The following is a 26,456-nucleotide window of genomic DNA, read 5'->3' on the forward strand; positions in this document are numbered from 1 at the left end:
ACTTCAGCTCATTTAATTGGTCTGGGTGCAGTGTCCCTATTGCAATTCCAGAGAAACTGCAATGTTTACATTGTAGCACTAAGTCTGCTTTCAGTGACTGTCTCCCAGAAGCCACTAGAGATGCTTCCTGCATCAAAATTGACCTTTGGTCCGGTATCTGATGCTGGACGCCTTCACGCTCTACATGACGACATCCACCGTCAGATTTTTCCCCATAGAAAAGCATTGATTCAATGCTTTCCTACAGCAAGGTCTAATGCCGTGCAGCCTTTGCCGCGCGTACACATTAGCGCACGCTTGTCGTGGGACAGAAAAGGAGGAGGAGCCGCAACCCAACTCCAAAGAACATCGGCGTTGGGGTAAGGTAAGTATAAAAAAGGTTTTTAACCTTTATTCACCAGGGAGGGGGCACGCGAGGGAAGGGGAGGCAGAAGAGCTATAGTGCCAGCTGCCAGTTATACCGTTTTGTATTCCTGGCACTTATAGAATCCCTGTAAAGCTACAGTCTGTCACATACAGGGACGAACCAAATCTGAGCTAGCTTGCTATGGGTAATAAGATAAGTGCTTCCCAGCTGCTGGGTAAAAAGGCTACAAATTGGCAATCTTATTGTGGTCAACACTGGCCACATAAATATTATTGCACCTTTGCCATAGATGTTCTAAATAATAAATTTCTGCTACAGCACAAATGAATATGTTATAAATTGTACTAACATCCTCCAACATCAAGTTGGCGTCTTTTTAACTGATTCTGGGGTTGAGCCCCGCTGGCATTTAAATTGCATCTTAGATTCTGCAAAATTATTAAAAATAAAATCACATTTGTTGATTTAACTCTACTAGAAGAAGTAAATAAAAAGTGCTTTAACCCCTTAAGGACCAAACTTCTGGAATAAAAGGGAATCATGACGTGTCACACACGTCATGTGTCCTTAAGGGGTTAAATTAGTTTCAAGTGCTTGTCCACTGGTGATCTGTAGTAAGAGGGACATGTAAATCAAGAACAGTAGTTGCTCATCTCAGATCTATGGTCATTTCTTAAAATGCCATCAAACTGGAACAACATGTAGCTCTGCTTATACAATCATTCCAGCTGAACTCCCAAAATGGGAAATCTGGGCAGTTTTAGTTGAGGAACTCTTACACCCTTTGTGGCCCCAACCCATTTATTGGTACCAATAAGTATTTCCTCTCTTAACCAGGGAAAGGTAACTACAAACAAGAAGAACCAAAATATTTTCGAGGTATGCAACCAGCACTTATAAAAGCCTAGAAATCAAGAGATGAGCAAAGTGTTAATGCTAAGAATTTGTACAAAAATACCCTGTCTTGCACTGTAAACCCTGCATTATGTTTTAGTTTTGTCACTGTTAAAAAAATAAATACCATTGTTATCATTAAAAAAAGAGTAAGATTAAAAAATATATATATATATATATAAACTAATTTCGAACCACAACAAGTTCGCCCATCTATAGAGCCAATAAATATTTTTTCTGTTTCTAATCTACATACAGTACTTGATTTTTCATAATTCTTACTAAGTCCGTTGTATTATAAAAACATGTAGTAATCTTTATTATCGTAGAAGTACTAAACGCATTTGGTTGCCTTGTAGAGGCGTGTGCAGCACATTATATAAGGGTGTGCACCCAAACAGAATTACCATCTAAACGTCACTTAACAAAGTGCACTTAAAAAGTACACATTGTTTCTCGACAGTTAACACAAAAAAAAATATATAAATAGAAGATAGCGAGGACAATGTGGCCCTCCTCAATCCATGACATATATTGGTTACAATTGGCTTTGTTTTGCTTTTTTTGAGCTATTGTACCACTTTAAAATAGCAGTTCCTGCTGTGCTTGCAACAATACACAAAGCTCCTCCCACTGTCAACAGCGTTGGAGTATGGTTAAGAAATAAAGCTTGGAATATGAACGCAAAAACTACATCCATCGTTCTCATGATAGACACAGGCCCGGCCTTCTCAATTTGTAGAGCTTTTACAAGGAAGGCTTGCCCTCCCAAGCCTAAAAGGCCTATACAAATTAGGAGAAATCGGTCTAGTCCACAAGAAGGTAATCTCCATTCTCCAAGTGCGAAGAGGGCAATTACACACTCAATGAGACCAATAATGGCATAATACCAAATTGAGAGCAGATAATGTACAGACTTTCCCATTTTTCTCAGGACAACCAGGGTTAATGAAGCTCCCACAGCACTGCAAATAGCTGCTATTGTACCCTTCAAATGGTCTGAGTAATCCTCCTCAAGGCCTTCAATGCGTGCTCCAAATAAAAACGGAGGCCTTGCTATGAGTACAACTCCTGTAATTGTAAATAAAATGAAAATAATATCCCACACAGTGCATTTCTCCTTGAGTAAGAGGCAGGCAAAAATGCAAGTGAAGGCTGGGCTACTGAAGGTAATCACAGTGGCATCGGCAAGAGGCATTGACTGAACAGCATAATAGAGCAAGATCATTGCACTGGAGCCAAGAAATCCTCGCAGAAAAAGAAAAATCCGCTGATCTTTAGGTCCCAGAAAACCAACCCTATAGATGAGAAGAGAAAAAAAAAAAAGTAAACAGCATCTGGGTTTCAGGGATAGGCTCCATTCACTGAACTTAGAAACATAGAATGTAACGACAGATAAGAACCATTCGACCCATCTAGTCTGCCCAATTTCCTAAATACTTTCATTAGTCCCTGGCCTTATCTTATAGTTAGGATAGCCTTATGCCTATCCCACATGGGCTAAACTCCCTCATTGTGTTAACCTCTACCACTTCAGTTGGAAGACTGTTCCATGAGTCCACTACCCTATCAGAAAAGTAATACTTCCTGATATTATTAAACCTTTGCCCCTCTAATTTAAGACTATGTCCTTCTGCTGTGGTATTTTTTCTTCTTTTAAATATGGTCTCCTCATTTATGGTGTTGATTCCCTTTATGTATTTAAATGTTTCACTCATATCCCCCCTGTCTCATCTTTCCTCCACGCTATACATGTTAAGCTACTTTAACCTTTCCTGGTACCAATCCATGAACCAATTTTGTAACCATTCTCTGAACTCTCTCTAAAGTATTAATATCCTTCCTCAGATACGGTCTCCAGTACTGCGTACAATACTCCAAGTGAGGTCTCACCAGTGTTCTGTACAATGGCATTAGCATGTCCCTCTTTCTACCGCTAATACCTCTCCCTATACAACTAACCATTCTGCTAGCGTTTCCTGCTGCTCTATTACATTGTCTGCCTACCTTTAAGTAATTTGAAATAATTACCCCTGAATCCCTTTCCACCAGTGTTGAGGTCAAATATTCTATATGCTGCCCTTGGGTTTTTACGCCCAAGTGCATTAATTTGCACTTATCCACATTAAATTTCAGTTGCCACAGCTCTGACCATTTTTCTAGTTTACCTAAATCATTTGCCATTTGGCTTATCCTTCCTGGAACATCAACCCTGTTGCAAATCTTTGTATCATCAGCAAAATGACATACCTTACCATCAAGACCTTCTGCAATATCACTAATAAAAATATTAAAGAGAATGGGTCCAAGTACAGATCCCTGAGGTACCCCACTGGTGACAAGACTATGCTTCGAATATACTCCATGGACTACAACCCTCTGTTGCCTGTCACTCAGCCACTGCCTTACCCATTCAACAATATTGGAATCTAAGCTCAAAGATTGCAGTTTATTGATAAGCCTTCTATGTGCAACAGTGTCAAAAGCCTTACTGAAATCTAGGTAAGCAATGTCTACTGCACCACCCTGATCTTTTATTTTAGTTACACAATCAATAAAATCAATACGATTTGTTTGGCATGATCTCCCTGAAGTAAACCCATGTTGTCTCTGATCTTGATGCTCAACAATCCTATCCTTTAACATGGTTTCTATTACTTTCCCACTACTATCAATACCTAATTCTTTGGTTAAGTGGAGCTCTACCCCATCTCACCCATTCAATTTTAGTGAATTGCTCAATCCATACAGCCTATTCTGCAACAACATGCACCCAAGGCCAGTGCCACCATAAGATGGCACAGGCCAAGCACAGCGCTCCTCTTCCTTCCGGTCACTTCATGTAATGTGGCTGAGTGGACCACAGTAGAGGATCTTCTGTATCCTTTACCCGGTCTGACAGGAAGTTGTTCAGTGCGCTCAGCATGCAGCTTCCTGTCAGACCAAGTAGAGAATACAGAAAGATCTTCTACTGCTGACCACTCAGCCACATTACATGAAGGTAAGCAGACACTGCAAATGGGAAAGGGGTAAGAGACTACTAAGGGGAGAGGGGTAGTAAAAAAACACACAAAAATGGCTAGAAAGGACACATAAAAGGGTCTGAGAGGAAAAGAGAGACACACAGAGGGGTTGAGGAAGGGAACATGAGGCACACATGTTTTCAACTTACTTGTAATAAACCAAACCGGGGAGAACAAAAAGCATCTGGAAAACACAGCGAATTGCACTGATTTCAACTGAGTGCAAGCCTTCTATTTTCTTCACTAGTAGAGCGCTAGATGAGAAGAAAAAGGTAGACAGGATAGTGTAGAAAATGCCGAGACCTGGGCACTTACACTTCTTCTTTCCTAAGAACAAGCAAGACGAGAGCTATGAAAACTATTATAATGTAATAACAAGGCAACAACACATTCCACAGCATTGCCAAATCAGCAGGTAAATGTGTAACGAACAAGTGAAAATATATGTTACATCATGTTACATACTCTAAAATAAGGACATAAATAGTAGGTAAATATAAGTATTTTAATGCAGGATTGCCTGTTATGGGCCCATAATTATACAGCATATCTCACGGGAATTAACTTGGTGCCTGATTTTTGGTGGAAGTGGAAGCTAAAAAAACATAAAGCATAAAACAGTGTTAAGCACTACACCCTCCTTCTCATACAAATAAAAAGCAGCTCGGTGCTCAGGGGTAGCGTTATGCTTTATAGCTTTTCAATAAGAATGTGTCCCTACACAAAGAAACTGACCATGCTGACTGATGAAGCAACATAACATATGAATACCGATATATAGAATCATAATAACAATATAAAAACAAAAACAAGCTTTATTATTAATTGTTTATCATGACATACTCCCAAAGTGTCTTAAAGGACAACTAAGGCAGGGCTTGACAAAGAACGTGTTTGGAATCTAGAAGCCAGCTAAAAAAGTTGAGTGCCAGGTTTTTTTTTAAACTAACAAAGATTTATTTTCAACAGGAAAAATGCAATTCTTAAAGGGTCACCAGAACCACTGCAGCTTAATGTAGTTTTTCAGAGAAAAGGCAGTGTTAACATTGCTGTCTAGTAACACCTCTAGTGGTAATGACTCAAATGGCCACTAGAAAGTCCTAGGTCAGTGCTGCACTGTGTCTGCATGGAGATACTGAACTTTGATTCAATGCATCTCTATGAGTAGACACACAGCAGTGTTTCGCTGCGCATGTGCAATATTCTCCAAATTCTTTCCTATGGGAAAGCATTGGTTTAACTGAGATCATTAAGATTGATCATCTCAGCCATGAGGAGGCGGGACCAGCCGTGGCAAAATGGCACAGTGTGGAAAAAGGATAAAGTAAAATGCCTTTGTCATGCAATCGGAGAAGGGCAGGTAACTAAACACATACACACTCACTGACAGACAGACAGACACACTCTCTGACAGACGCACACACTCACTGACAGACAGGCACACTTTCTGACAGACACACCCTGACATAAACACACTGTAGCGGAGTGCAATATTAGAATCCACGATCTCCGCTGGTATAACAGGTAAATCCACAGTCAGCGCTGAAAAGTAAGGCAATATCCCAATCCTCCCAATAACCGGACGAAACACAGTTTGGGAGTCAACTAACTGGCTTTATTCACAAGCTTGCATATTTATACAGTTCCCCATGCAAGGGGTTTCCGTACAGATGTTTCAGGGGATTTCTCCCATCATGCAGTGTAATTCTCCCAACAGGCTTTGCTGCACGAGAAGGATACTCCCACTAAAATGGACGATTAAGTGGATTATGCCCTCGTGCAGCAGAACTGACAATTTACATTAAAATACAGTTTCTGAGTTTTATTCGGTAGATTACCGTGACCGAACGTTCGGTAGATAGCTGGGGTCTGAGCGCATCTTTTGTGAGAATACCGCTCAGCTCCCAGCTGAACTGACCGAACGCCGCAACAAATAAGGTATGACATTAAAGTTCTTCTCAATCTGTCGATCGTACTTAGGTGAACGATCTTACCGAACACCGGGCTCCCGAACGGTCTGGAAGTCCAGCGGTGTTCGTGTCGTCGAGTAGCCGATTTCGGTTACAGGCGCTCGACGACAAAACACCGCTGAAGAATAGAGGATCCAAGATGGCCGACTGCCGCATGGTCGGTACTCGAACGACGGCCACCTAGGAGAGCCTCTAATTACCGATTGCAACAATGTTGCAATCGGTTAACAAGCGCCACATGACTCTGAGTGTGTGGTCGACCAGGGGGGCCCTTATTCGTTTGACGAACAGCCCGGATAGTCGCTGTTCGTCGAACTAAGTACCTGCAGGCTGGTAGCTTAGGGCTGCCAGCATGCGAACTACCTTAGCGTAATACACAGCACAAATATACATAGCATACCATACAGCCTATAGACAACCTTCCATACATTATAGTCCAGAAGTGGCTAGGTTTGCCACACACACACTCGCATACACACTGCTCACTTGGGCGGCCACCTTGACTTAAGGGCTGACAGATCACAGGCTCCAGGGCGAGCCATGGCGACCTGGCACCTGGGATTTGTTGAGCCCTAAACTAAGGTCACCCAGACCTCAATTAAGTTTTTTGAGTGCAGTGGCCCTTCAGATACGGCAATGTTTTAGACTGCGGGGTTAAACACACCTCTAATATAATTTAATAACAAAGCATCAAATTATTCTACAACGGAGACATATCAGCCGGTAAATGTGCAAAGTTACATACTCTAGGAGAAGGAGAAAGAGGACATAAGGACATAAGAAGAAAAATGGTAGGGAAATTGAAGCCTTTCATACAGGATTGCTTCTGACAGAGCCCCCAGCTATACAGAAGGCCCAGGCAGCTATTTAATCAAATGCTGCACATAGAAAGCCTTTGATTGGCGCAACATGGCATATATTCTCCTATGAGGAAGCATTGGATTGGCTGAGATCATCAATTTTGAAGTAAAGTTAAATAAAACTCACCTTTTAAACACCTAAATATGTAATGTTTCAAAACAATAAAACATGCAGTAAACTGTTTTTAAATAGCAAAACAATTTTGGGTAAATACAACTCCTGAGTTCCTTAGAAACATGAATGCTATACCAAAATGAGTATAACCTCTGCCGTGAAAACCAATAGAATATTTTTTTAATACACTTTCAAAACTGTGTCTGTATAACGTAAACAGCTGTTTAATTGCCCCAACCCCCCTCCCAAAAACTTACAGCTACTTCAGCCAAAGTAAATGATATCTACTATTGATGAGGACACCTCTTCTTCTGAGTCCAAGATACTGGCATGCACCTGCTGTGACCTTTCAAGTTCACTTACTGCGACCAAAGTGTCTTTGGCCATTAGAAATGAAATGTCATTTAATTACAGGCACATGGTACCTGATGGTTAATTTACAATATGAGCTAAATCCATAACCGCGCAATGAGTGCAGAATAAGGTTGAGTGGTTATTACAGATGCATCAATAAGGGAACCTGGATCTTAGCCACATGAATCCAAAGAATAATGATTCATCAGGTAAAAGCCTGCCTCGGGCTTGTCTTATACAACTTCCTCCACACACCCTCAGCCTACATCCTTACGTAACTGTGTAAATAATGCTTATTTCCTTATTCTAAAGAAGATTTCTCCTTTAAACTACGTTACGATCTTTTCCTGGTAGTTATAAATAAATCCATATGTTTATAAACCCACAAATGAAGTTTATTTACTATACTTGGATATGTCTCACATTAAAAGGAAGCGAACATTTTTAAGCTAATACAGTTGCTCTGAAAAACAGGATAAGCTGGGGAAAGTTTCCAATTTTAATGTGCAATTTCCTTGTTGGTTTTCTGCTTAGTTTAATAAATAAGTTCCTATGTGTCAGTTTCAAGGAACACTATAGTCACCAGAACCACTGCAGCTTAATGTAGTGTTTATGGTGTCTATATCATGTCTCTGCAGCTTTTTAATGTAAATGCTGCATTTTCAGAGAAAAGGCAGTGTTTACATTGGTGCCTAGTAACATCTATAGTGGCAGGCACTCAGATGGCCACTACAGGTGCTTCCTGGGTCAGTGCTGGCGTCCAGCGTCTTTGCGCTCTGCATGGAGACGCTGAACCAGACAATCCAACAGCCTCAACCAATCGACTAGACCCCAGGGAAGCTACCCTCCAGCACCCAAAAGGTAGGAAACTGGAGGTTGGTTTAAAAAATTTACATTTTGTATGTGTGTCTGTGTATATGTGTCTGCCACTGTGTGTCTGTGTATATGTCTGTGTGTCAATATGTGTATCTGCGTGTGTCTGTGTATTTGCATGGGCGTCAGTGTGTGTATGTGCATCTGTGTATCTGTGTGTGTCTGTGTATATGTCTTTGCATCTGTACGAGTGTCATTCTGTGCAACTGAATGTGTACTATTCTGTGTGTCTGTGCATCTGCATGTGTGGCAGTAGGTGTTTCTGTGTGTCTGTGTTTGTATCTGCATTAGTGTCATTTGTGTATATGTGTGTCGGTGTATCTGCATGTGTGTCAGTGTATTTGCATGTGTGTCAGTGTGTACACCTGTGTGTCTGTGTATCTCTTTGTGTGTCTGTATCTGTGTATGTATGTATCTGTATATGTGTCAGTGTTTGCATCTGTATGTGTGACAGTGTGTGTGGATCAGTGGATCTGTATCTGGATGTATGTCAGTGTGTGCCTGTATTTGCATATGTGTCTGTAAGGGCATATATATCTGTGTGTATGTGTATCAATATGTATGTGCGTGGCAGTGTATATATATATATATATGTGCATACATCTCAGCATGCAGACGTCACACATTATATGCGGATATTTATAATCTTATCTATTTTCATACTTCATGTTGCAGGATGGCAACTGCAACATGACTTGTTTTCACATTTTGTGTGACCAACGAGGTCCCAGGGTGGGCACTACCATAAAGAGGCTGTCAGGGTATTTATATCGGCAGACATTTTGTGCTATGATAGAAATTAAAGTGTATATTGCCTAAATCATTCTAAACAGATCAGACTCCATTTTGTTATCTTCAAGCTAACAAAAGACACAAGATTTCTATCCCTTCTGTAAAACTAACCACTTTGCCAGAGCTAAAGGAATGCTTAGTATATACAAACCTGTTGATAAGAGATGAGAACGGGGGATGGACAGACTGTCTAAATGCTAATGGAATATAATCAATTCTAAACCCAGACATTTGTGACAGAGAAGATTAAATAATTACATTTTACTTTCGATATTGTATAACGTCCCATTGTAAATTTAGGGGTCATACTTAGTTATAACTGTCATATTAGAAATTATAGCAGAATTTGCCAGACACATAGTCTGGACAAAACTTAAAGAAACACTTTGAACTGACAGAAAACTTAAGTTATAGATAACCATAAAGATAAGCTAAATGACGTCAAAATAGCCACCAGGAAAAGTTAACTCTTTCCTGGATAGGAATGTTTAGTGGGACGAGACTGCACTCTATAGACCAAATACTTAAATTGCTATCTGGAAGGTAACCACACCTCCAGTTTTCTATTGGTCTATCACCTAGTGACGAACAGAGAATTTTTCCCTTAAAAAGACAAAGGGAAGAGAGAGAGGAAAAGGAAGCAAAGGAGTAAGCAAGGGGGAGGTATGCGGAGGAAGCAGTTGGAAGCAGGCTAAGTCAGGAGACAGAGAAAGAGACCCATGACATTCAAATTCCTGAGAATACCTGAGAACATCTGATGAGAACATCTCTTTAACTGGTAATTATAATGGTTTAATTTAATTAATAAAAAATTCTAATAGCATGATATATGACTGGATAAATCACGATCAGATTTCGATATTTAGAAATCTTAGTTACTAAAGAATATATAATTAAGCATTCTTTTCTGCAGATAGAAAAGAATAATTATGTATTTATGTGACTTATCACATGTTAGCATATCATGATATTTATCCAGGTGTATTGATTTGCTCTAAAATAAGATAAAATATCTGTTTAGGCAAGTTAAAATTCTGCTTATAGAACATGGTAGATTACTCTTATTGGATGGTTCTAGGAAATGACTAATGAGCTGGTTTAAATGTTATTTTATTTAAAATTACATGAGAATAGGTCTTAATTACCTAGGAGGTCTAGCCAGCATTGAAAGGGTTATTCTAACTGTCAGATAAAGTTTTATGGCGTTAAGCTGCAAGCTCTGTGTCTGTGTGTAAGTTTCACTTTCGTTTCTCTGTAAAGACCGTCATAAATCTTGTCTTGACAATTAAGAAGACTGTGTAGCCATTGGAATGTATTACCATATTGTATTGCATACTATGTTATACTAAATATTCATTTATTATTATTACGCATGTTACATATTATTATTATTTAAATTGTCACAATAAATTGTATCTATTTTTATAACAAATTGTGATTTTATTTATATGGAATACATTTCACTTACACGATAACAATCTTTGGGATCTGAGAATTGAAATAGTGGGCAATTCTCAACTGTTTACTATTATTATCCCATAAATATCCCCACAAGGCACAGGCCCTAAGTAGCACTGGCCCAGGGGGTGCAGGATTAATTTGACCTTCAGGAGAGGAGCACACAGAATGTAGCGTGGCCAAATCTCAGATCAGCAAACAAAAGAAAAAAGTAGCAACCCCTAAGGGAACTAGCTTGACGTGTGTCAGGGACGATCTTATAGTGGATAACCCTCACATGTGTGTGTACTTCAAAAAAGAAAGAAAAGAACCCAAGGGAGATAAGCTCCCCAGGGGTCAGAAATAGGAAGTCCCTTACCAAATTCGTATGTGTTAAAACATAACTTTTAATTGTTACTATTTAATAAAATACCCATACTTAATAAAGAAATAAACAGAGAATTGATTTAAAAATGCAGACAGGCAAATAAATTGCAAAATAACTCCAGTGTAGGATATGTACCCCAATAGTATAATAACCTTATAGAACCAATAACATCATAGAGAAAATACTCATATCCCAGACACTAGTGCCGTAGCTCTAAATAGTAGGAGTAATTGATGCATACGGTAAAACTCACCCTAAACAAATAATTAATTCATGTAGATGAAGTCTACAGTTGCCCACACTCATGCACTATAATTTTATGTGCATAAGAACTATTACAAAGCCCTACTAGGCTACGATATAAATGTATCGAGTGGGGATAGAAGTTGATCAACATATGTAGCAACGTATCTCATAATGAAAGGAAGTCCCTCCTGTCCTTGCTACATACTGTTATACAACGATATAAACTTGCCACTTCCCTTAAGTGAATCTCCTAGAATACAATACACCTCCTATACACACAGCAGAATAAACCACGTTGGCTGCCTAGAGGGAGGAAACTGAGTCCGAGGGAATACTTGGTGGAGAGATAACCAAGTATAACCTTACATAGGATCCATAGTGCTGATTTGTTCAAAATCCAAACCCCCCCACCATAACCCTCGATCAGAGAATAAGCTATAACGGCTGAAATAAATAAACGCCTGTCTACCAAAGCTTCCTGACGCGCGTTTCGGCGCTACTAAAGCACCTTCATCTGAGGCTAAACAGTGGTACTTGTCTGGCGGAGTCTCATTTATGAGGTAAATGGACCAATGAAAGCTGGGGGTATGTAAGTCCTGTTCGCGCCAAATCCGGCGTTCAAACAGGCCACGCCCCCATAATTGCGTGTCACCATGAGATTGGTGAACGTGTGTTTGAATCAATTCATATGTTCATATTAACCCTATTGCTTCCATCAAGGAGGCATGCGTAAGAATTCTACAGAAGAGGATCTATACCTCAGTCTGGCCACAGTAAACCAAGTTTGCTAGTTGGTATTGTAGGCTTTATGCCTGAAAAATCCCTTATCATATAATGTACCTACTAATCATTCTGCAAACACTATATGTTCAGTGTCCTGGTATTCAAGGGCACCTACCATTCTCAGGGGTATATATACTTGTATCCAATACCTCACAGGGTGGATCCATATGCTCGTATTAACCCTATTCATTCGGAGGGCAAATGAACATTAAATCTCTGCAAAAGGGGTCCGTGCCCCAATCTCGCCGTGAAGAGCTAGACTTGCTAGTTTATCTTTTCGGCATGATGCCTGAATGTCCTCAGGCACCCTGCATATTATTCCAGTGACCATCCAGAGGCATATTAAATGACTATATATACGGCTGAGTGTCCCTGATACAATCACAGACTACAGTAGGTATTCCCAAGGATCTAAACATTCTTAAGTGAAGCGGAGGCAATGGTTACCTCATGATTATTAAAAGGACCAAATTAAATGTCCAATTGTTGCAATGACAAAGGTGATTAAACCGTAGTACACCGCTTTTCCCTGGATTTATAATTAATCCAATACCCCACTAACTTCCCCTAGGACAGTGTACTCCAATGCCCAGGGGATTCAGTATTAAATGACTCACATGTACCAAGTACCACTGAAATCAAAACTATTATAAAAAATAAATCTAAACAAAAGAAAGTATCTACAAAGAATATGTACACATACGTGGGTAGCATTACACTACAATGAATACCAATGATAATTAGAGTACTCCTTGCTGGCCTTACTTGTCAATGAAGGGGGTAAAAGTAAACCCCTCATTTAACCCATTGGGGGCCAGCATAATGAATCTGTGTATCCAGAAACATTCTCTTTTGAGGAGGGTTTGATCTAAATCCCCACCTCTTCGACCCAACTGCACCTTTTCAATCCCAGCAAATTTTATGCCTCCAGAGTCCCCGTGATGATGGATCCTTATATGTCTTGCCACCGGGGTATCCCTGAGATTTCTAGCGGAGTGTATGTGTTCCATAACTCTCCTCTTAAGGGGGCGGATAGTCTTCCCCACATATTTAAGACCACATACACAGATCAGGAGGTACACGACCCCTTTCGTGTTGCAGTTGAAAAATTGTCTGACCTTGCACACTACCTTGTCACTTGAATCAGTGAGTGTTTTGGAGTCCTTGGCCATGTACCTACAAGCCACACAGCTGCCGCATTGATAAGTGCCCTGTACGGAAAGCCAGCTTTTTCTAGACTTTTTGGTTGAAAAATGGCTAGGTACCAAAGCCTCTTTAAGATTTCTTCCCCTACGTGCTGTAAGGGATACATTGGGGGTCACAACTCCTTTTAGTTGAGGATCCTGGGATTGGAGGGGACAAAACCTACCCAAAATGCATTTGGCCTGATCCCACCCTGAATCAAAATTCGCTATACATCTAATAGGTTCTTGTTTATTAGGTACGGGCTTACTTTGAGGAGTTCCATCCTATCACTCCGATATGCGTACTTCAGGCAACTATTCAGGTAGCACCTCTCTTTAAACCTAGTTCCGAGTAACTTGGCTTGGTTGAAAAATTCCTCCAGGGTCGAACAATTCCTCCTTAACCGGAGGTACTGTCCGACCGGGATACCCCTCTTCAATGTGGTCGGATGGTGACTTTCCCACCTCAACATGGTATTAATTGAGGTGGGTTTCCTAAAGAGTGTAGTGTCAATAGAAAGGGAGGGGAACAGCGCTACAGTACTGATCACAAGGGGGGATAGAGCTGCACACCTGAAAGGAAGGGTAACCCTCAAACCCTTCTAAGAATGGAGAGAACAAAAGACAACAAATACAGGGTGCGCTAAATAAAATAAAGGGAGATGAAAAAGTCTTTAGGTACAATGAGGACCTTGAGTGAGTGTTCTTAGGTTCTTTCTTTGGGAACTCAGTAGTCGAATATGGAATACAAAAGCAGAGAGGGGAGACCAATAGTGCAAAACCGTAATGCGGAAAGGATCACGAACAACACAGACGTGGAGAAGTGCCAACTTACAATTTAAAGAGCTAAGCCCAGCTCTAGGTAAAACAGCATACAGTGGTATTTAGTACTCCCCACATGTAGGATATTGCTGGACAATTGGAGGTGTCTTCACAAGATTCTTTACACAATCCCAGACAGACGTCAGCATATAAAATATATAAAAGATGGAAAAACCCAACGGGGCAATAACTTTGGTAATACTGCAACAACAGACAACACTGAGGTCCTAAGAGTGCCAACTTACAATTTAAAGAGCTATGACCAGCTCTGAGTAAAACAGCATACAGTTACACAACTTACAATTTAAAGAGCTATGACCAGCTCTGAGTAAAACAGCATACAGTTACACTGTATGCTGTTTTACTCAGAGCTGGTCATAGCTCTTTAAATTGTAAGTTGGCACTCTTAGGACCTCAGTGTTGTCTGTTGTTGCAGTATTACCAAAGTTATTGCACCATTGGGTTTTTCCATCTTTTAAATATTTTATATGCTGACGTCTGTCTGGGATTGTGTAAAGAATCTTGTGAAGACACCTCCAATTGTCCAGCAATATCCTACATGTGGGGAGTACTAAATACCACTGTATGCTGTTTTACCTAGAGCTGGGCTTAGCTCTTTAAATTGTAAGTTGGCACTTCTCCACGTCTGTGTTGTTCGTGATCCTTTCCGCATTACAGTTTTGCACTATTGGTCTCCCCTCTCTGCTTTTGTATTCCATATTCGACTACTGAGATCCCAAAGAAAGAACCTAAGAACACTCACTCAAGGTCCTCATTGTATCTAAAGACTTTTTCATCTCCCTTTATTTTATTTAGCGCACCCTGTATTTGTTGTCTTTTGTTCTCTGTAGTGTCAATGCCTGATTCGCCAGAGAATTTGAAGGTGCAATCCAGAAAATTAAGAGACGAACACCCAATTTCCATTGTGAACCTCAGGTTCAGATCGTTGGAGTTAAGTCTTTCTTCAAAAGCAGTGGAGTCCCCCATGCCCATCCAAACAACGAGGACATCATCTATATATCTTTTCCATAAAAATATATATTTAGTAAACTCAATGTTCACGTCCGAAAATACCACATTTTCTTCCCACCAACCCAGGTGCAGGTTAGCGTACGAAGGGGCACAAGACGTACCCATAGCTGTACCCTGCACCTGGTGGTAATACTGACCATTGAAAAGAAAGAAATTGTGGGTTAAGACAAACTGCAGCAATTCTAATAAAAACATGGTATGTCGTTGGTGTCTGGGCCCCCGTGTCTCCAGGTAGTGCCTAGTGTGTGCTAGGCCTAGTGAGTGGGGAATCGATGAGTAGAGATCCTCTACATCAAGGCTGCACAGTAAGGCACCCTCTGGTATAGTGATGGAAGCTAGACACTTCAAGGTGTCCTTTGTGTCCTTTAAATAAGAAGGTAGCTTTTCTACATAGGGCCGAAGAACTTTGTCTATGTTGATGCTAGCTCTACTCGTCAAGTTATTCGACCCTGCCCAAATCTCAGATAAGAGTAGAGGATCTCCTGTTCCCTCTCTATGGTAGGAATGACAGTGTCAGGGCTTACCTGGGTTGGGAGTCCGGCAGGCAGAGATGTATGCTCACCCTTGCAAGAAAACACAGGCCGAGGTGGTCAGGTGAGAATTCACCTGGCCTGTGAGTCGGTGCACGGGGGCTGTGCAGGGTAAACTCCGAGTCACGGTACAGGAACGGATAAACCAGGAGAATAGTCGTGGGAAGCCAAGGGTCAGAGGATGCCAGAAGTCAGAATAAACTAAAACACAAGCCGGAGTCAAGAACAAACTGGAGAACAGGAAACAGTGAACCGATCACCAGAGTCAAGGAACTGACACTGCCTTCTGGGAGAGGCAGTGTTATATACCTGGCTAACGAGACATCAACTTCAGGTGTAACATGAGTGGCAGGAGTAGTTCCACTAAAAGTCCAGCCCCCAGTGCTGGATACTAGACAGGGCTAGATACAGGCAATAGTAAAGCTGGGAGGTGGCTCAGAGGTAACATAACAGCACCAAAACCGCCAGGTTCCCAGGTTCGAATCCTGACAGACAGCAAGTGTTGACTGAAAGCACAGAACTGCTTCATGTCAGACCTAGGAGAGGTTACAGGAGGTCTGTGGCCATGGCATCTATATTTTAATAGGACCCTGGGCAAAGCATTTTCTTGGGCCCCCTGGATCCTGCACCCTCCTTCCCCCACAATCACGCCTTTCACCCCAACGCAGTAGAATGATTAAAGACATACTTAGACAGACATATACACTAACAGACATACTGACACATACACACACAGTCAGACATTCTAACACATATATATTCACTGACAGACATACTGACACATACACACACAGTCAGACATTTTAACACACATATATTCAGTGACAGACATAGAGACATACACTGACACACAAATATATACTGACAGACATATTGCCACACATTCAGACACATTGACACACAGAGACACATACAGACATACTGACACACAGAGACACATATACTGACAGATACTGACACACACACACACACACAGACACTGACAGACAGACATGCTGACATACACACACATACACAGACAGACATACTGACACACACAGACACAGACAGACATACATATACACATAAAATGTACACTTTTGTACATGTTTCCTACCTTGCCTGGCTCAGCCCCGCTCCTCTCAGCCTCCTTGCTGTCTCCCACGAGGCTCTCTGTGGGAGCAAGTGACAGCCACGAGTCACTTCCTCCCATAGAGAAAAGAGAGCTGCACGCCGCCCAGCTAGCTACAGGAAAACAAGGGGCCCGGTCGCGCTGTTAAAGGGCCAGAGCGCATGACCGGCCCTCTGCTTACAAATGCCCACCGGGTGGCCCTTAGTGAATGGGCCACCCGGTGGGCCTCCTTAGTGTGCCGGGGGCCCAAGGGGGGGAGAATAGTTAAGGGCAGCGCGGCCCACAAGACAGCTGCCTTGGGCCCCCCAGGAGTATCTGGGCCCGTGGGACAGCTGCCCCGCGTTAAAGATGGCCCTGTCCGCGGCACTGCCACACTACAAGAGGTAGGTGAGCAAGCACATGTGGGGAAAGAAAGAAACCTCTAGGTGGAGGGCGGGCAAAATAGGGGCTGGGGGAGACAAACAGGCACAGTGGGGCTGCGGTGACATAAACAGACACAGAGGGGGCTGGGGGAGACAAACAGACAAAGAGGGGATGAGGGAGACGGACAGACACAGAGGGCTGGGGAAGACAAAGTGGTACAGAGGAACTGTGGGACACAAACAGATACAGAGGGGCTGGTTGAACACAAACAGGAACAGAGGGGCTAAGGGTGACACAAACATACACATAGGGGTTGGGGTGACACAAACAGATACAGAGGGGCTGTGGAGACACAAACCAACACAGATATGCTGTGGGGAGAGACAAACAGGTACAGGGGACACAAACAGTCACAGAGGGGTAAAAGAAAAACACAGGGGCTTGGGGGCCAAAGCAATTCAGATAAGTTGGGGAAAAGGCAAAAGAGACAGTGAGAGACTAGGGAAGAGGCAAAATAGACAGACAGTTGCTAACGGAAGACTTTAGACACAAAGACACAAAGAAACACAGAGGGACTGGGGAGAAAAAGACAAGGTGCTGGGGAAGAGACACACTAAGGGTCTGAGAATGGAAGAAGGATACACTAAAAGGGATAGGGGAGAAAGAGACTCACAAAAGGTATTGGGAGAAAGAAATACACAGGGGGGCTTAGGGGACAAAGAAACATACAGAGGGGCTAAGGGCAAAGACACAGAGGGCCTAAGAAGGGGCAAAAAGAAAGACAGGGGCTGAGAGGAGACCCCTTGAGGGGCTGGCAGGAGTGGAGGACAAAAAGACACACAGGGGCTGGGGTGAGAAAGGGACAGAGTGTTGGGGAAGTGGCACAAAAGACAAACAGGGGCTGGGAGACACAAAGTGTCCCCAAAGGGGTTGGGGAAGGGGCACAAGCGACATACAGTGACTAGGTAAAGGGCAAAGGAGACAGACAGGTGCTGAGAGGAGATACCCAGAGGGGCTGGGGACACACAAAGAGACACAGATAGACTGGGAGGAAACAAAAACAAGGTGCTGAGGGGGTACACAAGAGATACACAAAGGGGTTGGAAAAGGGAGAAAGTGTTACACAAAAAGGGGTTGGGGAGAAAGAGATACACACAGTGTATGGGGGAGAAAGAGATCCACCAAGGGGACAAGGGGGACAAAGAGACACAGAGGGTCTGGAGAAGGGGACAAAGAGACACAGGGGAATATATTTTGAATACATTGATTTCAAACATGATTCCATAGTACGAAAAACTGATTGCTGACAAGAACTGTAATACATCGCATTAACGGTAAGAAAACCTGAACAATCTATTCAAAGTAATTTTTATCTGCAAAATAGTTTAATCATTAATTATACCTTTACTTAGAACGTGAGCCTCTAAAAACCTATCTGTGGCCCGTAGAAGTTTATTTTTTATTTTGGCCCCTAATTGATAAATTATTTCATGTCTCCTCTGTGTTAACTAATAGGTGCAAAGGACAGCGAATATAACAAAAACTGAACGGAAGCCAAGATGGCGATGCCAAGTTACTGAATATTAATGTGTGGATTGCTATATTAAATCTCTTGTATATTGCCTTTTGCAAGTTATTACCCTCCTGGCTGGGTTCATTTTTCTCTTATCTTTGCTTACAGTCCTGAATTCCAGTCTCCCATTTCACTCGCTTGCATTTGACTTTCAGCAGCTTTCAACTTTTACTCCAATGATTGCATCACCACAAGTAGGGTGTTATCAAAAGGGCGTCTAAAAGTCATGGTAAATAAGGTGCGTTGAATATGTGTAATCTTGGTGCCAGGGAAGCACATTACCACTCATTAAATCAGAATTGTAAAACTGCGATCCCAGCCCCACCCCTGCCCATAATTCTCTTTTAGTCACTGACTGGAAGTAAATTATGAGAGTTATAAAGCAACAATATCTGCGGGGCTGGAGTTCCAAACCTCCACCAATAGATGGAGCGCTCATCCAATGAATGATGCCCAAAGTTGGACAAAAAATGCTATTGTTAAACTAGAATGGGAACGTATTGTGTAGCGATATCTGGAAGGAATATGGGACCAGACAAGACATGGACAAATGTCAATTCAAAAATAGTTTGATTTCTTACTGAGAGGTGGCACCAGAGAACGCCAGGCACCATAACCACCAGAGTGGCCTGCAGATGTTTTAGTGCTTAGACTGTCCCTTTAATTGAGCTTTCTGTGTTTTGTTAAAAAGCGTGTTTAAACATTTGGAAGTAAAAAATTAGTGGGCAAAAAAATATTGGTAATAAACACTTACATAGCCTAAATCCTTGAAACAAATAACAATATACAAAATATTTTTTTTGGAAAAAAAAATATTATGTGGCAAATCAGAGTGCCTAACTTTGCCATATAAACTTTTTTTTTTTTTTCAAAGGGTTTTAGTATTTGGCAATATTGCACTATATTTTGTATATTTTCAGAGACAAGAATTTCCATTTTGGCTATAAGTGTATGTAGTAACAATAGTTTTTTACTTGCACTTTTAAATTTGTGTTTTGTTGTAAAACACATTTAATGCTGCATGAAAATCTGTGATGTAATGTTTCAATAGCACTTTTTTGGAATGAATTGCAATTTTTTTTGTTATTATAAATAAAATGTTATATTTAATGAGATGTGGACTTGAAAACATTGTTAGTCTTAAATATGCACAATAATATTTGAGCTATGGCTGATGACAGATAAGGTAACCTCTTGCGCAGTTAGTAGCCTTTTTGTTTAAAATTTCAACTTTGCTCTGAATTCTAAGGTTAACGCAACTTGTTTAACCATTCCTCAAGTTCGTTCTGTTAAATACCAACAGAGAAAAACAGAAATTAAGGCAGTTAAGAGAAATTCTAAAAGCAAAAAAGCCTGAGGATGTTTCACTTAAATTAAACTAGCTGTCTGCAGCAATAGACAGTGGGGAAAGTGAGAGAAAGAGAAACAAAGAGACAAGATAGACAATTATATATTTAAAATAAATAAATCCAGGGACACTGTGGCAAGTCCACACACAGATAAACACAGACAGACACTCACACAGACACATCAAATAACACACTGACATACACACACTGAAATAAAGAAAATGCATACTTATATCCACCTTCCAGTGGGCACTTCCAAAGATATAGCCATTTGAAGGTGTAATTTCACCACTAGCAGAGTCATTAGAGCATCATTAGCCAGACTGGATTTTTTTCCATTTTCTTTCTGGCTTCCTAATGTCAAATCTGTGCATACAGGACGACCAATGGCCGCATGAGTCCTTCTCCATGCCATCCAAGTCCTGCCCTCAGCCTGTCCTCCCTGACATCACTCTCCCTCTGGAGGAGGATCAAGCTGCCAGGAAAACTTGGTCAAAGCGCACTATAACAGGTTTGTTTTATACAATACTTACCGTACATATAATATTTGCTTTATTATTTTTCAATTTTTACAGGGGGGGGGGGGGGGGGAGCACAGTAAGGGCTGCTATGACCAAAAACTAGAGTTTTTTTTTTTGGTTGCAGTAACCTTTTAATTTCAGAGCAATTCCTAAGTCTGTGAGCTCCATCTTAAGGTCATTTTGGGTTGTCATCTCCTCTCTTGTTTATTTTTTGGAGCGTTTCCAATTCACTGCCAATAACAGTCATTTGGGACAGTTTTTAATTTTGGCCAATGTCAGAGAATTTGGATTTGGTTTTACAATATCAGAGGATGGTATTTTTCTTATTTTTCTGCATTATGATGGAACGAAATGGCCATGAATAAAACTATTCAAATATATCAACCTGTTAAAAAAAAAAAAAAAAAGTTTACTGCTCCTTTTAATTTCTATGTTGAGATATTTGAATATTTATAAAAAATGTTTCCAGGAACATATACCATGTGCCTACGAGTCATTAGATGACATAACATGATGTTTTGCCCAACATTACATCAACAGGAAGTTTCTGCAATGCAGATTTACAACTTCATTGGTACAACATAAAAATAATACCTAAAATAGTAGTTAAAGTATTGGCTATTAACCATTGATTACTGACAGTCCCTGCACAAACAGAACTGCAGGCATGCCTATTAGAATGGCCAGTGACTTTGCAGAACACAATAACTTAGTTTGCGGAACATCTCAATCACCCTTTCAGTAGTCTCCTTGTGCCTTACCTCATTGCTATTGCAACAGAACCATTCGTGCAAAGTCATTCTGATAATTGAATTATTTCCTGCTAATAACTTACTGCCTGCAGGCATTTACTTTCCAGACTATCATGGTATTAGCTGTGCAAGGAATCCAGAGTTAACATTGATAACCCCTCACCCATTTAACGTGATACTGCATTAATTTATCAAATATAGCACCAACATGTTCCGTAGCAGCACATTTTGATCATATTAGAACTTCAAAGATGTGGTTACTATACTTAGTGACAGGACAGAGCTGGAAAGGGGGGTGGGGGATGGCAATTGCCCCCATCTCCACAACTATAGAAAAGAGTGTAGGCTTCTGCCTCGTAGCACAATATTAAAGGACCACTAAAGTCACCCAGACCACTGTCATTTTAACCCTGTAATGTAAAACATTTAAATTTAGTAAAAAAATTTTTTTGGGGTTTTTTTTGGTTTTTTTTTTAATTAAAGGGTTAAAGATACCTCTAGTGGCTCTCTGAGTAACAAACAAGTAAAATGTTGTGGCTCATAGGAAAGCATTGAATACAATGTAGTCCTATGAGAAGCATTTGGATACTCATGCTGCGCATGTCGTACATGCGTGTCAGTCCCCAATACGCCTCTATGAGGAGCATTGGATTGGCCATCGATGAGAGAGTCAGATGAAGTCACTGGAGGCAAAGCGGCCGGCAGCAACAAGGGAGTCTTGGTACTGGAGAAAAGTGAGTTTGGACCTTTTTCAGTGGGCTAGGCAGGACCTAAAACTAACCTGCAACTAGGATACTATAGAGTTAGGAATTTGGATTTGTATTCCAATATTCACTGTATTCCACTATATTCTGCACTTGTACTACTTTATTATTATTGTATTCTAGTTCTTGCAGTATTATTATAAAATGTTTATTATAAAATTAAAGGAACACTATAGGGTCAGGAACACAAACGTGTACTCCATGCAGAGCATGGAGATGCTGAACGTCAGTACTGCACACTGTGCAGCACTGACCTGAGGAGTGGCCACTACAGGTGTTCCTCGGCTGCAATGTAAAAACTGCCTTTTCTCTGCAAAAAGCCTATAGGGACTGACTATACTCACCAGAACAATTACAATAAACTATGTTTCTTGTGACTATAGTTTGGCTTTGTCTCAATTGTGGTTTTCTCCTTATTACATGGTTCACAATAATTACAAGCTGAACAAGCAAACATTATTGTATGTTACTGTCCAATGTGCTCGGTGACATCAAAAGTGCTTAGTACACAAATACTTCCCTGCAAAAAGAATAACTCACTAAAGGAAGAATCATAGAAAAAAAAAAAGCTGAATTGGAGAATTTGGGGGATTTTCCTATTTTGTCCTAGAATTTGCCATTTCTTTGTACATTTCCACAGATCACGGTTTAGTAAATAATCCCAATGTATGAAAGTTAAGACGAGTAAAATTACAGGTTTCTTGTCACAGCAGCTATTAGTGGTTCTCCCACACTGCTCTGCTATACCACAAATGTTACTTTAGATCTATACAGCTTTCAATTACAGTCTGTGGTGTAAATGTTATTATTATAGCTATGTCGTTGATGTTTGTTTCATCAACCTCGGTCGGGTGACGGGCAGAGTCAGAATAACCATGAAATATACTATAAAGAGACACTATAGGCACCCAGATTACATCATGTCATTTAAGTGGACTGGGTGGACTGTCCCTGTCCCCTTAATCCTGCAATGTAAAATATTGCCGTTTTAGAGAAACTGTAGTGTTTACATTGCAAAGTTAATACAGCCACTGGAGGCGTTTCCTGGCCTTTCACAGAGTTCTGAAACTACGCTGGACATCGTGTCCTGCGTCTTCTAAAACCCCATAGGAAAGCATATGAAGGAAGGCCTAATGCACGCGTGGCACTTTCTGCGCATGTGCATTAGGACCCGCCCATTGACTACCGTCAGTAGAGGGGGAGCCTGACCCAGCGACAAGGGACATCGACACTGGAATCATGTAAGTGCTTAACCCTTTAACGACCAAACTTCTGGAATAAAAGGGAATCATGACATGTCACACATGTCATGTGTCCTTAAGGGGTTAAATGATTTTTTAACCCTTTACCTGCCACTGGGGGGGGGGGGGGAGTGGGACCCTTTAGTGTTAGAAATTCAGCTTACATGTTATTAACACTAATGTTTTCCTTTAACAAATCTGATCACTTTTAATATTTAATATTTGAAAAAATAAATATTTAAATTTTGTTTTATTTGCACACTTCTGTCAGGCATTTTCACAAAAACAAAAGCACCCTGATAACCCAGACAGGCCTAATTACTAAACCGTCTTATTTACTAAAGAGAGAATTTACAGGGAATCCTGGAAAATTTAGTTCACAATCCCCTGTTGTACCGGGTTCATCCACCACTGGATCAGGTGGTTTTACCCACTGAACAATGACTTGTGGCTGAGTTATAAATAAATAATTACCTTGCTTAATTATCTAAAACATTTTACTCTGCTGCCGACATTCATTGAATTCAATGTTTAGGGAATGTACCCCTTTGTCTTTTGTCTCCTTAATTATGTAACTGTAGGCTTTTAATTATATAACTATTATAACTATAGCTTTGTTTCAGAATAAAAGGGAGACCTGTTTAACTGATTGCATAGCACTGTATTTTGTTTGTCTCTTATAAAACGTACATAAACTATTATTTTTTTTTACGTTATTTTGTTTGTTTGTTTGTTTGTTTTTTATCTAAGTGTATCAGTTTTCACTAGAACACCGGCAGGATTCCATTCTGCTACTAGGATACCTCCTGTCTTCTTCTTTGCTAAGGAGTCCCTTTGTAACCTGTGCAGTTAACCCTGTGTGTGGTGTGCCTCGTGTGTCATTGTAGCAAGGATACTAGCGAGGGAGCCCAGATGATACACTCAAATAACATTATGTGCATTTATTAATAGACATAAACTGTCTGAGTCACATTTTCCTCCCCTCTCTGTGTACACGTGTCTTACCAGTCTGTTCATCAGTCACTATCAGTCGGACACAGCAGGACCTCTCTTGGTGGTCCCCAGGTTGGGGACAGTCAGGAGTGAAGGGGTTGTCCCCTTCTTCCATGATGTCAGCCGGCTGGTGGCTCTCACTGTCACACCAGGTGCCCTTCATGTCCTCCAGTGGTGGGATCCCATTCCTTGCCCTCCTGTCTAACAGCTCGGGGTCCTCCTCTTCTTCCTCATTGTTCCCCAGATCGTCAGTGCCCATGGTGAGTGCTGGTGATTTCTGTTACCTTATTCCTGGGGAGTGAGCAGAGAAACAGTGTGACTAGGCATGCTGAGCAAGGTCCTGGCAGGTCAATAAACCAGCTATGTCTGTCTCTACTAGCTCTGCTGTAAAACAATATTAACCCATACTCATCCTACAAACCAGGGAATCTTTTCATTTCCATTATAATCATTAAATAGACAGTTCAGTATTTTTCAACAGTCATTTGTCTGCTCCATTTTCACTTAACTTCAATCCCTCATTAAACATTCACTAAAGTGTGAATTCAAAGTGAATGTCAAATTGACCAAACTAGTCCAAAATGGAAGCATAGTTGGTTTAGAGAAATTCTCCAGTTTGGCTAAAATGCTTTTATTAACTCTTTCTGTTCCACATGAATCAGCTCATTTTACCTGACCTTGCAACAGAAATGATTTACACACAGCCAGTGTCATCTCTGGAACCGCAAGGTGATCTATGCTCAATTTCAAAGTTTATGTGTGTGGATTATATTGAAAAGAATCGCTGTAACGAATGCAAAAAAGGTCAAACATCTGCACAATATTATTTGTGGTCACAGACAAATAAATATATACATGTAAATAGAGAGAGAGTCAAAAGCTTAATGTGACAAAGGGTTAATAAATACACATATAACCAGTATATTGAAAGTTTGATTGCCACCTAAATTATTATATGAACTCTTTCAGTCCCAGAGATGGGGTGATTCTTGTGTCCCTGGAAAAGGTTAATACATAGACATGTTTTTGAAAAAGGTAATGTATTAACCCTTTCAGTCATAGAGATGGCATGTAGGTGAGTTAACTCTTTGAGGCCTGGAGATTGGTTAATTGTGGTGAGTCTAGTGCAGGGATAGGCAACCTTCGGCTCTCCAGATGTTGTGGACTACATCCCCCATAATGCTCTTACACACATAATGCTGGCAAAGCATCATGGGAGGTGTAGTCCAAAACATCTGCAGAGCCGAAGGTTGCCTATCCCTGGTCTAGTGGGATTGAAAAGGTCAGAACGTCAGAAGGTTACAACGTCAGAATCCATAAAGAGAGGAAATATTTTATGAGGAGTTGCGGTTTTGAAATAGGAAAAGGGTGCAGACAACTCATTATCTGTTTTCTGAAAAAACACTTAATTTGCTGTTTTTATGACAGTAAGGCAGGTGAAAGAATGTCCTGCTTTGCAGAGGGAGAAAGGGTTAAGGTTGCTGCTTTAGCAGGGCAGGAGGGATATTGAGAGGCTGTTTATTTCCTAGTCAGGACCTAATTCAGCATGTCTCCTCACACAGTGCGTGCTCGTTCCCGATTACATAAATGTTAGGGGAATACAAACACAGCAGCACAGCCGGCCGGTGTTTCCCAATAAGCCGGTGTGTGTAGTGTGTGACTGCCAGGGTTATTGGCTAATGTGAGAATTCAAAGTAAATTTCACATTTGAGGTCAAAATAGTAGTAAGCTACAGTGGTGCATCATGGGGGTCACAAGAGTGGTTGCCCGGGGTGCAAAATTCTTAGGGGTGCAAAATTTTAAAAGGAAATTTAAAAAGTAATAATAATTAAAAAAAAATTAAATAGGGTGTACTTCCTCTCACACAGAAAATGTTCCAATGTTCAAACTTTCTACAGAGTTTTTCAAAATGACGGGGCAAATAAACATTGCAGAGTAACATTTTACACATTTATCTTGCTAATTACAGCTATACTGTCCTCATGTAAACCTTATCGGCAAATTATTGACCATTAATAGCGTGATTTCCCATTGGTAGATACCGCCGGTACTGTTCAGTTATATCTTACTGAGTACTTGTCCTAGATTCTCAAAGAGTTAAGAATGGCTGGGCATTGTG

The 26,456-nt window shown here is 40.9% G+C and overlaps 1 protein-coding gene across 1 annotated transcript; it reads right to left on the bottom strand.

Annotated features, from left to right (window-relative positions):
• Positions 1 to 1,554: 1,554 nt before the first annotated feature.
• SLC35G1 (solute carrier family 35 member G1) lies at positions 1,555 to 24,625 on the bottom strand. The gene is made up of 3 exons (XM_063433734.1): positions 24,350 to 24,625; positions 4,434 to 4,611; positions 1,555 to 2,559 (listed from the first exon to the last, which is right to left on the bottom strand). The coding sequence occupies exons 1-3, from the start codon at positions 24,594 to 24,596 to the stop codon at positions 1,800 to 1,802; spliced, it is 1,185 nt and encodes a 394-aa protein (XP_063289804.1). The 5' UTR covers positions 24,597 to 24,625; the 3' UTR covers positions 1,555 to 1,799.
• Positions 24,626 to 26,456: the final 1,831 nt, after the last annotated feature.

The sequence above is a fragment of the Pelobates fuscus genome, chromosome 10 (assembly GCF_036172605.1).
Source record: "Pelobates fuscus isolate aPelFus1 chromosome 10, aPelFus1.pri, whole genome shotgun sequence".
NCBI lineage: Eukaryota > Metazoa > Chordata > Amphibia > Anura > Pelobatidae > Pelobates > Pelobates fuscus.